General features: G+C 32.9%; 2 protein-coding genes across 2 annotated transcripts; both read left to right on the top strand.

The window, feature by feature from the left end:
• Window positions 1-3035: 3035 nt before the first annotated feature.
• On the top strand, window positions 3036-6428 carry LOC780539 (protein REVEILLE 1). Its single transcript, XM_003553009.5, has 6 exons — window positions 3036-3886; window positions 4483-4617; window positions 4728-4839; window positions 4994-5055; window positions 5240-5632; window positions 5741-6428. The coding sequence occupies exons 1-6, from the start codon at window positions 3875-3877 to the stop codon at window positions 6110-6112; spliced, it is 1086 nt and encodes a 361-aa protein (XP_003553057.1). The 5' UTR covers window positions 3036-3874; the 3' UTR covers window positions 6113-6428.
• A 1481-nt stretch (window positions 6429-7909) lies between these two features.
• LOC100790211 (expansin-A13) lies at window positions 7910-10764 on the top strand. The gene is made up of 2 exons (XM_003553024.5): window positions 7910-8711; window positions 10371-10764. The coding sequence occupies exons 1-2, from the start codon at window positions 8176-8178 to the stop codon at window positions 10678-10680; spliced, it is 846 nt and encodes a 281-aa protein (XP_003553072.1). The 5' UTR covers window positions 7910-8175; the 3' UTR covers window positions 10681-10764.
• Window positions 10765-15498: the final 4734 nt, after the last annotated feature.

Here is a 15498-nt window from a genome sequence, read left to right as displayed (position 1 = left end):
ATTAGTAAATAGGCTACTAATATATACGGGACAAATTTGTCTAGCTAGCATCACCCAATATCTCAAAATCTTGTTGCAATAATGCAGTTGATAAGATATCGTTATTAGTCAGACTCGGTCTTTGTCTCAATCCTTACACTCACGCATCAATGGGGCCCCCACAGGGAGTGAATATATGCATAATATGAATTTTTCCCTACCTTGTTTTTGTTTTGTGTCAAGCGTCAACATTATTATTTTAATTTTAACTTATGTTAATTAAAAAAGGTGAGAAAAGTGAGAAAAAAAAGGTGACCGAGAAAAAAAGAATATGTTAATTAAAAATAAAAAAGATAGAACTATCCGGCAGTTGATAAGTGATGACGACCGGATAGTTTTTATATAGATATAGAAAATAAAATAGAAGTTGTGTATACATTCTCTAAAAAAAAAGAGTTGTGTGTACATATAAAAACATTATAGACATGTTATGTGGAGTATTTATTAATTATTAATAAAAACACCAAACAATAAGGTTCCAACAGAATGTTGGGCCTCGTAATTCATATCGATTGCAACATTCCACGTTCTCAAATAAAAAAAATGGAAACAAAAATATGTGATTAGAGATTTTTGGAATTAAAAAAGAGAGAGAGGGAGAAGAAGAAGTAAATTGGCTTTTTTTTGCTGTTCCGGTACTGTTCTTCTAAAATGATATTGTTTTAAGAGTTATATTAATATTTAATTGTGAAAATATTAACCTAAGTTTCAAAACAACATCGTTTTACAAAAATGACATGGGAACAACTTAAAAAACTTAAAAAGAAACAAAGAGAAACCAGGTCCAAGAATAAGGGGTGGTGCAGAAGGAACAATCTCTAATTATATCTCTTTGTGTTGTGCTTTTGTTTGTACACGTGGCGGCGTTCCATAAGTGGCCATGACGTGGCGAAAAGCGCAAAGTGAAAAGTCCCATTCACACACTCACTCTTGTTTTTTCAGAGCCGCTAGATATTTTAACCTCATAAATATCCTTCTATTTATTTCAATAGTAATATACCGCCATTTTATTTTCAATCATTCATTCATTCCTTCTCTATGATTTCATTTGTACCCTTCCTAATGCCTTCATCAATCTTCCTTTCTCACACCACTAATGTTATATACTAATTTTTTTTTCTTGGTTAGAAAATAAGAGTAATTAACTCAATTCTTCTATCAAATGCTAATTTTACTCGTGATGTTATTAATTCAAGAAAAATTTATACATGATAAAAAATTAAATACAAATTTATTGAATAAATAGTTTTCCTGCGTGTAAATAAAATAAAATCATATACTATTATATCAATCATATGGATTAGTAATGTTATATAATATGATATGTAATGCATATCATATATATTAATTAATAAGTTTATCTGTTAATATAGTATATCATGTTGTTAAAAATATTTATATTAATAATTTTTAAATAAAAATATACTAACCGATACAAATGTAATGTTTTGCCGTTAATGTATAATATGATATTTGTTTAGTGTTTATAAGTATTAAATGTTTTTAGTTTAGTATTATTTTTAATTATTGTCTTAAAAATACTTATTAGTATGTTAATTGCGGCGATTTTTTTATACTTATTTTGTGGGTGAGGATAAGATTTTTGTGAACCCTTTTGCTTTAAAAGGGAAAATTCAGTGCCTCATTTTTTAAAAAACAATATTTTTGGAAGGCAACAACTTATTTAAGTACCTAGTCAATTAATACAATTAAATTCCTACAAGACCACTCTACCCTTTTCAGTACTTTAACATATTGTAAAATAAAGCATTATAACTAGATACCAGGGTTCTTTTGAGTGTTTTTTAGTGTCATAAACTGGTTGAACTGGTCAGTTTTCTAAAATTCCGAACATTACAATTATAATGCTGAATTGAAAAGGGAAACGACTATTTCTTTTTCTTGTTTGTTTTAGGTCCAGCAACTCATTTTTAGTTATGAGTAGTTAGACCATTTTGTTTGAAAAAGTAACTACAACTTAGTGAGATACACTATCCAGGAGAGTCAATTTTGGCAGCAAAAACCACACTGAAATATAATTTTGAAGAAATCGGAATAAATTTTATGAGTACATGCCTAGAAACTATTTCAATAGTCAAAGTAATAAAAAGTACATAGTGTAAATGATCATTTTAGCTATTTTTTAAAAAACAAAAAATATAACAAACATGATCATTTACAATTTGCCAAGATACTAAAAAACAAAGCTAAAAACAATTTTTACTTAACGTGTATCTTAAAAAAAATTAAAACAAAAATTCAACACCTAAAAATTTAGTTCTTACCTTAAAAAGAAAACTATTTAGTTCTTCTAATTATAAATATTTTTTTAAAAGAATTCATAAAAATATTTTTGTTGTTTTTTATTTATTTATCTACTCAAATGAAAATTTGACCTCTCTTCATCTTTCCATTTATAAATTGAAAAAAACATCAATTATTATTTTTTTTCAATTTCATCCATATGTTTTATATAAATTTATAATATTTTATACACTTATTATAAATAAAAAATAACAAAAGATACATTAGAACTTAAAAATAAAATTTAGTATTAATTAATTTCTTAATTTACATACTGTATTATTTTTTCAAGTAAAAAAATAAACAAGAAACAGATAAAACAGATATTTTTAGATCCATAGAAAGGAAAGACAGGGAGAATATTAGAACAGAAACTAATAAACAATGGCATTTATCCGTTTGAGTTTGGGGAAAAAAACATGGGCCACGCATTAATTGTGCATAGTGCAAGTGGACGCGTGTCATTCCCCAACTCGCGAGTAGCCTTTTGCTTCACTCTCACCCGCGAGTGTGACTGACGTGTTCGAAATTATCCACAAAGTTTCTTAGTTAGTTCTTACACTTCCACTTTTTCAAGGGTCGACAACCGCGCGCCACGTGTACACGACAACTCTCGACGTGAGCCACAAGATTCCTTCGATTTCTCGATGTCGGATTGAATAAGAGAAAGAGAAGAAAAAAAAAAGAACGATAACACTTTTTCAATTTTTCCTACGAGAAAATAGAACTTCAACGTCTGACGTGTCACCCTGTCGTTGCTCCTTCCTTCTTTTTTTTCCTCACAACAATCACAAGAAGCACTTTCGGAGTCTGAGCTTTCACTTCTTCCAACTTCTTCATCTATCTATATACTTCTCTTGTAACCTCTCATCTTTACAATAACACTTTTTCCCTCAGAAATTAACCGTTTTTCCTTTCTGGGTTTTGTATAATTTTGTTGATTTTCCATTCCTTCTATTTTTTTGCTGCTGCTAAGTAGCAGTGGTATGTATGACTTATGAGCTTTGAGCCTCTTTATATTTTGAAAAGAAGATTGGAATTTTTTTTCTTCTTTTGGGAAAGGCTTCTAGTGGTTGGATTTTTGTCCATCAAGTTATTGATCGAGGAGGGGGTTATCACTTATCAACCTTTGGTAGTGCGTGATCACGGGATCTTGTAGATGATGGAGAGGGTTTTTTGTGCTTTGTGATTCTGAGATGTGAATTAATGGTTGGTGAAGTAAAGAATCAAGGCAGAGTTTGCATGATAAATTTGACTTTTGGATCGAGGTGGGTCCATTTTTGTACACAATTTGTTGTTTGATTCTGTTTCCAGCTTTCTAAGGGAGAGATGGGAGGAGGGTGGAACTTGTGATTTTCTTGTTTGTGTTGTACTTTTCTTGATTTCGGAATTCGTATCCAGAAAGAGGAGTTTTAGTACTTAGGTGTTGTGATCTGATTGTAAGGAGGGAAGCAAAGTTGAGGAAGTTTGGAACTTCTGTGAAGAGGGAGGAGAAGATCTTGATTCTTGACAAGAGGTTGTTTCTGCAGCTATGGCGATTCAAGTATGTAATATATAAGTTTCTGCTATGTTTTCCTTTGATGTGAATTCTTTGATGATTGATATTTTTTTTATGCTATACTGTCATCTATAAAGGGTAGCTGAGATTTTGGTTCAATTTCAATGTTGATTGTATTCGTTTTGGGTGGGACATGCCTAGTACTATTTGTTAAAGAAAGGTGGAAAAGAGAGAAACCTTTATGGTTTTTGGTTTTGCCTATTTCAAATTCCAAATATTTTTAGATTTCACATTTCAGAAAAAGGGTTGAATTTACACTCCTAAAAAAAAGTTTGAATGCTTCCCTTTGGGAAACAGTTATTAGCAGAAAGGGGCCTGCTTAAGGATTATGAATAACACTTGTTCTTGTCTTTACCAAAGGAGTTGTTTCACTGGTGTTTTCTTTTTCTTCTTCCTTCAAATATTTTCTTGGGTGTTTTTGCTACTTGTCTTCATGTGGAGTGAAAGATTCGCCTGAAAGGTGTCTGATTCCTTAGTGGATAAATAATTTGTGGTCTGGTTGGCCATTATATATTAAAATTTTGATGTTCCCTTGATGATTATAATTCATTATATTTCTTTGCTCTTTGAATTGAATGTAGGATCAAAATGGATTTAACAGATCACAGGGTGGTCCTCCAATAGGAGGAGGAGTATCTTTGAGTTCTGGAGTGCATTCTGTCACACATATTCAACTTAGTGACCAGTTTTCTTGTGGCAATGACTATGCTCTGAAGGTACTCCCTGAATTCTTTAGTATTATTGGCACTTGCATATTATAATTGTTCTCTTTTTCACTTGTTAGTGTCTTCTTTGTTTTAATCGATCTTTTTCTCTTCTTCAATAGGTAAGAAAGCCTTATACTATCACCAAACAGAGAGAGCGATGGACAGATGAAGAACATAAGAAGTTCCTTGAAGCTTTAAAGCTGTACGGACGGGCTTGGCGACGTATTGAAGGTATTATTAATCAAGAACCTGCATATCTTAGGCAATAATGCTATTAAAATTTCGAGCAAAGAAAATATGTGTGCGTGTGTGTCTTCATGTATGAGTACCGAAGGAGTATGATTGTGTTTGGCCTAAGTTTTGAGATACTTTATTTTCACTACAGAACATGTTGGCACAAAGACTGCTGTTCAGATTCGAAGTCATGCTCAGAAGTTTTTTTCTAAGGTTTACTGCTCTATTCTAATAATCATTCTCTGCCATTTTTTCTACTTACCATAAACCATACATCAGACTAAGTTAAAATTTTGATGACCCTAGGGTATCCAAAGTGCCACCTTCTTTGGGATTGAAGGGCTCATCTGATTGTGCTTGAATTCATTCTAATTACCTTGTCTTAACTTCATGACAGCTTCTTCGCGATCCTACTGGGAACAATACAAACACAGTGGAGTCAATTGAAATTCCTCCTCCAAGGCCGAAACGAAAGCCAGTGCATCCTTACCCTCGTAAACTAGTTGAGACCCCTAATAAAGAAATTTTGATCCCAGAACAACTTATGAAGTCTAATTCTCTGAAGTCATCAGACTTTGATCAAGAAAACCAATCTCCAAAATCAGTATTATCAGGAGTTGGTTCAGACAGCCTTGGCTCCTCTGATTCAGACACACCATATGGAAGTTTGTCGCCCATGTCATCCATTAGTGGCATCCATACAAGCAGTTTTACACGTGCTGAGCACAAAACAACATCTGATGAAGCTGGGATGGACACTGATTCAGCTCATGATGAGAAACCTCTTATGGTACTTCCCAATCCATTCCATTTTATTGATTACAATATCATCACTAGAGTATCTTGACAAATATGATATATGATCTTATACTATTGTTTGATTGATCTCAATGTCTAGAAATTCAAGCTTCCTCCAAATGAATGTGTTTCCATCAAAGATGACACAGCAGAAGAATCTTCCGGTCGGACTTTCAAACTTTTCGGAATGACTCTATTTGTAACAGACACCTGCAAACCATCTCCAACAATCGAGGCATGCAAACCGATACCTCTAAACATTCGTGTGCGATGCCTTTCCTCCTCCATGGGGGATGATGGCAAATTGGAACTTCGTGGCCACTCTACAGCAAGTGAAACATCAGCAATATCCAAGCTAAAGGTGAGAGTGGGACCTGAAGCATGTGGTAAAGGGTTTGTGCCATATAAAAGATGCATATCTGTTGTGACAGCTGATAATAGAGAAGAGCAATGCATCCATCTTTCCTTGTAGCTTACCCCACTGGATATTTCTTCAAAAGGGTTCCCTTTGAGATGATGAGCTGTAATGGTTGTTTTAGCTGCTGGATGTGAGTTGGCATAAAATAGGGAGCTGAAAATTTTGACATTTCTGTTGCATTACACTGCACATTCTCCAGCTGTTCAAATCCGTGAACTTGCCTTTTGTATTTTTTTGACTTTCAAGTTTCAACTGTGAATTATATCTAGTGTTTTTGTTTGTTTTTTTTTAAAAACTTTTTATGCTCCTTAAGAGTATGCAAAGTGTAAGTCACGTACTTGTGCAGTGCTTATTAACGTACTTGTTCATAGATTCTGCATTTACTACCATGATGGGAATTTTTTCTAACGAGGCATGTTTTGTGGATTTCGGAGGTGGGAAGATCCATTGGCCTAACATATATTTTGGGGATAAATTGAATCGTAGGCTTTAGGGAATAATAAAATATATGTAGAACAGAAATGCTATTTTTTCTGGGTATTATTCTTTAGCTAGAAACTAATCTTTCAATTAGTGAGATACATTATTGGGGGTACTTACTTTATTTAGCGAGATCTATATTAGTTTAGAATGTGTTGATAAGAGAATGCTGGTATCAATCTTCAATCCTTCCATATATTGTAAAACCATATTTCGGTCAAAGAATTGTTAGTCCAATGAATTTGAATGAGACCTTTCTTAAGAAGCTACATGTAGGTGAAAATAGATAAACGCGTAAGTAAGGTTTATAATTTTTCTCAGGGAAGTAAGGGAATTCAGAAATGAATGCTGGCACTATAAAGAAACATGAACCAAAGCCGGCTAAAACTTTTTGGACTTCTTTCACTATTGCTTCCTGCACTTCTCATTTTGAAATGTAATTAGCTTCATGCATTTTTCCTTCTGAAAAGTCCATTTCAAAATGAATTTTCCGAAATTCAATGGAAAATACAGAAAACAATAATAAGGGTACAGGAAACAACAACCACAACAGCTGCAAGGGTTTTATAGATATGCAAACCCAAAGTGTAGCCCATAAGGGTACCATGGGCCTTGACCTTTTAGGTCAATTATTATAAGGTTGTAGGTTACATTAAAAAAAAAATCATGGTTGACCTCCCAAGATCTTTTAATTTTTTCAAATAGAAAAGTGATTTTTGAGATTGGGCCAGATTAATGAGATTGTTATACTTATACGCTTTATTTCTACATTTCTTTTGCTAATACTTCCTACTTTTATGGGAGGGACACCAAGAAAGTCTATTGACTTTTCACCCTCTATATGTATGAGAATTAAGAAAAGAACCAAGAACAAGTTCATGTTCAGTTAGCAGCAACAAAATCCCAGTGGGAGGGGCAATCCACGTTGTGAAGGATCATCATGTTAGGATTAGGACCCCCCACTTGCCAAAAATTCAGTACAGAAAGTTCCCTCGCGAAGCGCACACACACGTGAATGGTAGCATTATTACTCTTTTCGAGAAAAGCATTTTCTAAATCTAGTAATAAAAAATATATTCATTTTTTTAAAAAAAACTTTTTTAGAAAATTATAATTGTTCGAGAGACTCGTTGGTGTAAACTAAGATAGGATTTGTCACCAAATACATTATCAATTGATGTGCAATTTTTTTTAGTTTAACTAGTTGTTGCAGTTCAATTCCTAGATAAATACTTGTCTTAACTATTAAGAAGATAAAGTCTATTGTTTATAATAATCCTATTCAGTTTAAATAATTATTTTCAATAAAAGATATATATTATTAAAAAAAAAACTAAGATAATCCTTAGTTGACAATCAATAAAATGGATCAAACTCTCAAAGTTATTAAAGCAAATTTTATGTCACATCTGTATAGTTTATACATCATGAGATCTTTAGTGATATTTATAGTCAGTGGCACGTGCAACATTTATAACAACATCTACGGTTAATGCTGTAAAAAAAACACAACCAGAGAAAAAACAACTCAAAGTTTAAGAAAAAGAGATATGATTTGCATCTGCCACTAACTACCATATCTAGTTTGCCTTTCTCCTTCCTTCGTTGCTTGTAGAAACAACAACAAAGGCCAAACAATGTCACAACAAACACTAACCATTCTTCTATTCACACTCCTCAGTCTTACTTCTTCACCAGCCACTTGCTTATACTCTTCTCCATCACCCCCTACCGCGCCATTTTCCGAATCTACCCCCCACACCGACCCTGAACCACGCGCCGAAGAATGGTTACCCGCCCACGCAACTCACTACGCCGCCACCGACGCGGTCGGCGGCGCGTGTGGTTACGGCGACCTCCTTAACGGCGGTTATGGCATGGCCACCGCCGCTCTCAGCGAAGCTCTCTTCGGGCGCGGCCAGATCTGCGGCGCCTGCTTCGAGGTCCGGTGCCGCGAGGAGGATTCCGACTTCGACCGGCGGTGGTGCATCTCCGGCACGACGGTCGCCGTCACCGCCACCAATTTCTGCGCCCCGAACTACGGTTCCGACGCGGAGAGCGTCGCCGGACACTGCAACCCTCCGAAGCAGCACTTGGTTCTCCCCATTGAAGCGTTCGAGAAAATCGCAATCTGGAAAACTGGCACTGGCAACATGCCCGTGGAGTATCGCAGGTACTCCTTCCTTCACCCACTCTATCATTTTCTCCCTTTTCTACTTATTACAATGCTCTTTTTCTACTTATTTTACTAATTAATGATCAATTTTATAAATTTATATGCTAAAATAAATATTTTTATTTATTTTTTATTTTTTGGTGTGTTTATTTAAATTATTTTTGTTTTAAAAAAATAATTTTTAACTTATTTTAAGAAATAAATCTCATATAAAAGTATACTTATATATAAAATACTTTTTTTAGAGTTTCAAGAAACTCAATGTAAAAGATAAAAAAAAGTTTTATTCACTCACGATGAAAGGAGTTACGCTCATCTAATTACAACCTGATATTTTCAGTAAATTTATTAACTTTTTATGCTAATTAATTAAAAATTTATACCTACTTTTTTAATAGTTATGCTGGAAAAAAAGCTACTATTTTATTAGTCACAAAAGTAAAGCTATACTGAAAATGCAAAGAAATTATGGGCTACTATTTTGTAATTAAAAAAAATATTTTCTTAAAATAAACGAGTATTACCCCTGAATATGTGAATTAGTTGATAATTTTTTAATTTAATTAATGTTCTAGAGTTCAAGTTTAACCAAGAGAGTACTTATGTAATTCCATTTGTTTTGAGTAATAGTTAATTTTTCTGAGTGTTTCTTGCCGAGATTATTCTGAAAAAAAAAAATACATTGCCTCCAACAGAGGTTTATGGGTCTCTAACAAAAAAGAAAAAAGTAAATGGACTTTTATGATGAACTTTTGTCAATAAAGAGCCGGCCTTTATATGGTTTTCTAAAATGAGACTATAAACACAGTTACTTCTTTAATATTTGTTTATTGTAAGTTTACGGTAGGGTCTTGGTAACCAATAAAAATATTATTTACGTTTTCTTATAATTTTCACAATAAAAATATTTTATTTTTAATTATTTTATAAATATTTTAAGGATATTAATTAACATTTATTTTATTATTAAATTAATTAAGTTATTAAATAAGTGATTGATAGTCTATTTCTACGCCTTTTTCACTTAAAAGTGGATACCTAGCATGTTCACGAGAATAGCTTACATGGGTTTCATTCTAAATAAATAATATGTGTACGAGTGGTATAATTTATTTTTATATCATAATCTTCCTTCCAACTAAGGGGAGCCAAATTCAAATTTAATAAGAGTATAAATTTTTTGTATCATAATACTTGTAGTTCTAACATATTACACTTGGAAACTCGGCCATTTATCTTTTTTTTTTTTTTTTGCTGGCTCAATTCGGCCATTTATCTTTGAATAAGAGTATAAATTTTTTTACACTTTCAACTAATTAAAAATTCTGCTTAAGATGATTTTTAGAGTAATTAGTAAAAAAGTAAATAAAAATGATCATATATAACAATTCCTAATTGATTCAAAGTATAAAAACGCTTTATACTAGTGCGTTAACTATTTATTCTTTGAATTAATAATGTATACTAGCAGAGTGTCATGTAATTATAAGCGGTCACATATAAGGAGTTTATTAACATTTATAATAGTAACTATTTTAACAATGATGATTCCATTGATTGAGAGTAAAAACTTCTACACCAATATTTTTTTGGTACAGTATGATACTATGTGTATTAAACTCTTTGCTTTTATTGTTGCATTTGTGTTTGGAGTAGGATAAAGTGTGCAAGGGAAGGGGGAATCCGGTTTACAATTACTGGTTCTGGAATATTCATTTCGGTACTGATTAGTAATGTGGCTGGAATTGGAGACATTGCTGCTGTGAAGGTTAAGGGTTCAAGAACTGGTTGGCTTCCAATGGGTAGGAATTGGGGTCAGAATTGGCATATTAATGCATTGCTACAGAACCAACCTCTTTCCTTTGAGGTTACAAGTAGTGATGGGATAACTCTTACATCTTACAATGTTGCTCCCAAGGATTGGAGCTTTGGACAATCTTTTGAAGGCAAGCAATTTGAGTCTTGACAAATACAATTATAACTTGTTTGGAGGGACCATTCTCCTTCCTTTCTCCTCCCATAAAAGTTTTGTGATAATTGGGATTGTCAAGCACAGGCTATAATTTTGGAGCATCTAACAGGTCTAGTAGGGTCATGAAATCAAAGAAGTTATAAGCAATCATTTGAGTAATTCTTTCAAGATGCTAAAATATTTGATAAATTTTATGGAATCACGGAATATTTTCCTACATTTTGATCAATTTTGAGAATGCGGCTTATATCACCAACTCATCATAGCTTCTGAAAATATTTTCATACTTGTGAAAATCGCATAGCTACAAGCCACTTCATTCTAGGCTTCTAACTAGCCTAAGGGATGTTTATATTAAAAAAGTAAGAAACGAATGACAATTATATTGAGCTTGAAAGCATCTAAGAATTGTTTGCACGGAATCTTGCGCTTCTTCAACATGAAAATCGGATATGTGAATTATGGACAAATTCAAGTGACTATAGAATACATAAACATGAGTTATTTGCTTACAGTGGAACAAAAGAAGAGAAGCAAAAACAATTTCGTATGTTACATGTCATAGCCAAAAAAAAAAATGATTGAAGAATCCGAGGTCTAATTATTAAATTCGTAGAAACATCTTACTACTTCATATAAACTGATCAAAACTAGAAGGAATCAGTGGTACAAACTTCTCAAAGCTTTGATGAGATTCAATAAGCAACGCATTTAACAAAATATGGATCGCAGCTTCATAAACAACTCCATTATAATGCAGTCTATTGCTTCCGGCACTCTTTCCGGAATGATTTTTAACCTTCTAGAACGGTTATTCCATAAGCCAAAAAGAAAGTGTATTCCAAGATGTAATTTTACATTCTGGAATGCATATTCCGAAAGGAAAAAAGGAAGTGCACAAAGCAACATAGGAAGTGCAGGAAACAATAGCCTGTAATGCATGCCATCATCAGTACACTGACTCCAGCCTATAAATCCAACAGGGTAAGTGGGTCTCCGAATGCTGATTGCTGAAACATATACCAATAGACACTAAAAAGATAGAAGAAGACAAAAAAAAAAAGGGACAAGTATAAATGTCATTGATGATATATACAGTGCACTTGTCCACATAATATTATTAATTAAAGAAGTCCTCCACAAAACAAAATATGCTCAACTATTATTCCTTTGGCTGACTTGTGTATAATTTGCTCTCCCTATATTCTACATCAAACTTCAATGAAGCCCCATGGAAATTGACACGAAGATTGTAGAAACTTTGGGATGGGTAAACCAAGAACACCTCCTTTGCTCGTCAATTTTCAATGTTTCATCTAATAAAACTAAACTAAATTTTCTATAAAATTGAAACTAGCATCACATCATCTAAAATCATAATAGAAAGGATATTGTTCATTTTGCATTTTTGGGCAAGCCCATATTGTGGGAGAGTAAAACTAGCCTTGGAAGAAGAAAAAGGGGTACATTATGAGAACAAGGAGGAGGCAAATTTGTTAATTTGGTGGCGAGAGTGAGCTTCTCCTTATCAAATCCAAATTCTATTCGTAAAAAAGTTCCTGTTTTCTTGCATCATGAGCCATCATTGTGTTATTTGTTAACTACATTGACGAGGTCTGGCCTTACAAATTACAAACCACTACTTACGACTATTTTGGACTGACTTCATTGACATAAAGGTATGTTACTGCTACCAAAAATTGTTGGCACAACACTTGATTCCTTAATTAAGGTTGGGGTTCAATCTCCAACTTCAGTATGGATTGGAGGTATCCCTTTATTCCAAAATGATCCAATCCGATGAGATATTAATTTAGTGTCAAATAAGTAATCTCATATACCACTTTGGTTGCAAAAAAAAAGAAGAAAAAAGGTAGTTACTGCTTCACCACAGCTGTTAAAAATTGCTATGCAGTTACTCCAAAATTTTGATTCTTAGCGTTTGTTTGGACAAAAGTAAAATACGCATGTTAATCAACAAAATTACATCAAATGAATGAAAAAAAAAGGGAAAATTAGCTATAGTCCCCCAGTCCGTAATTTTGTTTTTCAGTGTGATTCCAGGCCTTAATAGAAAGCTTCTTAATTATTATTACAAGTATAATAGTATCAAGTGTTACCACTTGCCATCCTAATATTTTCACCAATTCATTTTTTTAATATTTTTTTTTTATGTACAGCTACGAAGATTGAATCTTTTTTTTTGTTGATAAGATCAAGTTAGGTCTTTATGCATCTACCAGCCCAAAGCCTAATAACCCAACAGTAACAAAGGAGTTGCTATTGGCCCGACAACATTACTTTTGGCCCTTACCAATATTCAAAAATTCCAATAGTACCCTTTCCCACTTTATATAGCGGAAACACACTTTCATTGCACTAGTAGGGGTGTGAAAAACATCATACAATAGAAGTATCATTTCGTTGTATAATGCACAACAGTCACACTTTCATTGCACATTTTTCCGCACCGACACTAATGCAGAGGAAGTGTGTTTTTGCTATACACTATGGTTGTGAAAATATTGCATGATTCCATTGTGCAAGTGGGGGTACGAAAAAACGTATAATAAAATTGTGATTTCGTTGTACATTGCACAACAGAATCATACTTTTATTGTGTTTTTTTTTCATGCTCCCATAGTACAATACAATGGGATCATGATTTCATTATGTTGACAGATACACACAAAAATATCGTAAATAGGGAGGGCTTTGTGAGGCAAGGAGGGAAGCGAGGAGGAAAGGAGAAATGAAGAAAGGGAAAAAGGAAAGGAATGAAGGAAGGAAGAAAGAAAAGAAGAAAGGGTGGTGGGGAACGGTGGGCGCCAATAAGAAGGAGAAAGGGTATTTTGATCTTTTTCATGTGACCAATAGGAAATTTGGAGGGCCAACATCAACTCTCCAATAGCAAAAGAATACCAAGTTACTATCACCAACGGTGGTGGACTTTGGTCTGAGCTTAAACCCTAAACGGTTCATAGCGGGCTTAGAACTGGGCTTACACACTAAACGCTTCATGACGGGCTTAAACACAAAGCAGTTGGATTTCAATCAGGTTAATTACAACCAATATCTTCAAGACCAAATTAGTCAACCACCAAGAAAAAGGTAACTGCAAGACGAAAAAGAGAGAAGGAAACAGAATGAGAAAACTTCGCCAAACACTTGGGGTATCACAAGAAATCAACGCAGAAACCAACACTGTAATAATTTCAACAATAGGTGATTTTTTAAAAGTTTGAATAGAAACTTTTGATGTAGTAAGAGTCAGATATATTATTTGACTCAATGCTAACCTAGACAATCTTAACGAAATGATAGTTTTATGTTAACATTGCTAAGCATACATATCCTCACAAATTTGATAGTTAAATTAGATATAGACACATGATGGTACCAACGTTCTATTTTAATTTTATTTTTGTATTTTTCTCTTATCTAATATGTTGGCAGATTTCGTTATTGTTGTTTTGGAATAAATTTTGATAAAAGAATACGAAATGTATGATACTTATCTAAATTGATATTTTACATAAATGTTATTTAGTAGCTTATTTATGCTAATCTCTAAAAGTGCACACATTAAAAGATTTAAACAAATGAAAACTAAAAGGTTAGTTCATATGAACACAACTTAAGCAAAAAGCTGAGTTAAGAACACGAAGTTGAAGTTTAAACTGAATTGAGAGTTAAGATAGTAACACTGCAACTTGTATTCTAATTTTTATATATTATATATAAATTTTAAAATAAAATATAATGCCTTTTGGATAGAATGGTAAGGAATTTAAATTTCATCAAGTAATATCTTAAATTGAAGTATTCTAAAACAAAGGCATGTATCTTGAGTGGGCTCAGTCCACTTGAGTTGGATATTTTTTTGTGATACCACTTGACTTGGATTTGTCGATTCCCAATTTCAACTATCTTGAACTTTCTATCCACAATAAACAAAGTCTGAATCACTCAAAGTAGTAGGTTTTAAAATTGAAGTATTTAATTGATCATGACAATAAAGTTAAGCAAATAACTGTTTAAGAGATAAACCAGTTTAGTTCCCAAACAAATAATTGGATTGATTGATTTGATCCCATATTATCATGTACATTATCTTGATTAGGAGAAAGGTATTAATTTCTCACTCCTTGTCTTCATTTCCTTCCTGTAAGCATCCTAGCTATTCCTCCTTTTAATACATTCCCAATCATAATTTTAATAGACAAGTATATTTAGACATGCAATTCTGCTGATACTTATTTTCATTCTACAAATAGAAGTCAAATTAATTTAGATAGAAATATTAGGTATATACTAACATAGGTAGAAATAAATATACATTTTAAAATTTTCATCTACCCAAAGTGAACACATAGCTTTGTGAGCTAATCTGTATATTGGACCACACTGAAAAAAGATAAGTGGGCGCGGCGGAACAGATTCAGTTCAGTTAAAATTAGGGTGGTCCAATTACATCATTCATCCAAAATTAAAAAGGTAACATATATTTGGTAATGTGTAAATAACGTAAACTTAAAATTCAACAACAATGTTTTGTGTAGGTATACTACTTTCAAATGCACGTGCTCTAGGCAATATCAGAATGCAAAAATGATTAAATTTCTTTCTACCCAACCATATCGAAATTTTGAGAGCTGGTAATTAATAATAATACTATCACTATTGTTATATATTAGCACTGTGCCACTGTGTGAGTGCAAACTTTTAAGAACACATCATCTAAGTTCCTACCACTATAATATGAACAGTAAAAACGTTTGGCACGCGCATTAATGAAAAAATTAAAACTTA

This window comes from Glycine max, chromosome 18 (assembly GCF_000004515.6).
Source record: "Glycine max cultivar Williams 82 chromosome 18, Glycine_max_v4.0, whole genome shotgun sequence".
NCBI classification, from domain to species: domain Eukaryota; kingdom Viridiplantae; phylum Streptophyta; class Magnoliopsida; order Fabales; family Fabaceae; genus Glycine; species Glycine max.
This window is presented reverse-complemented; position numbering and strand designations above follow the sequence as displayed.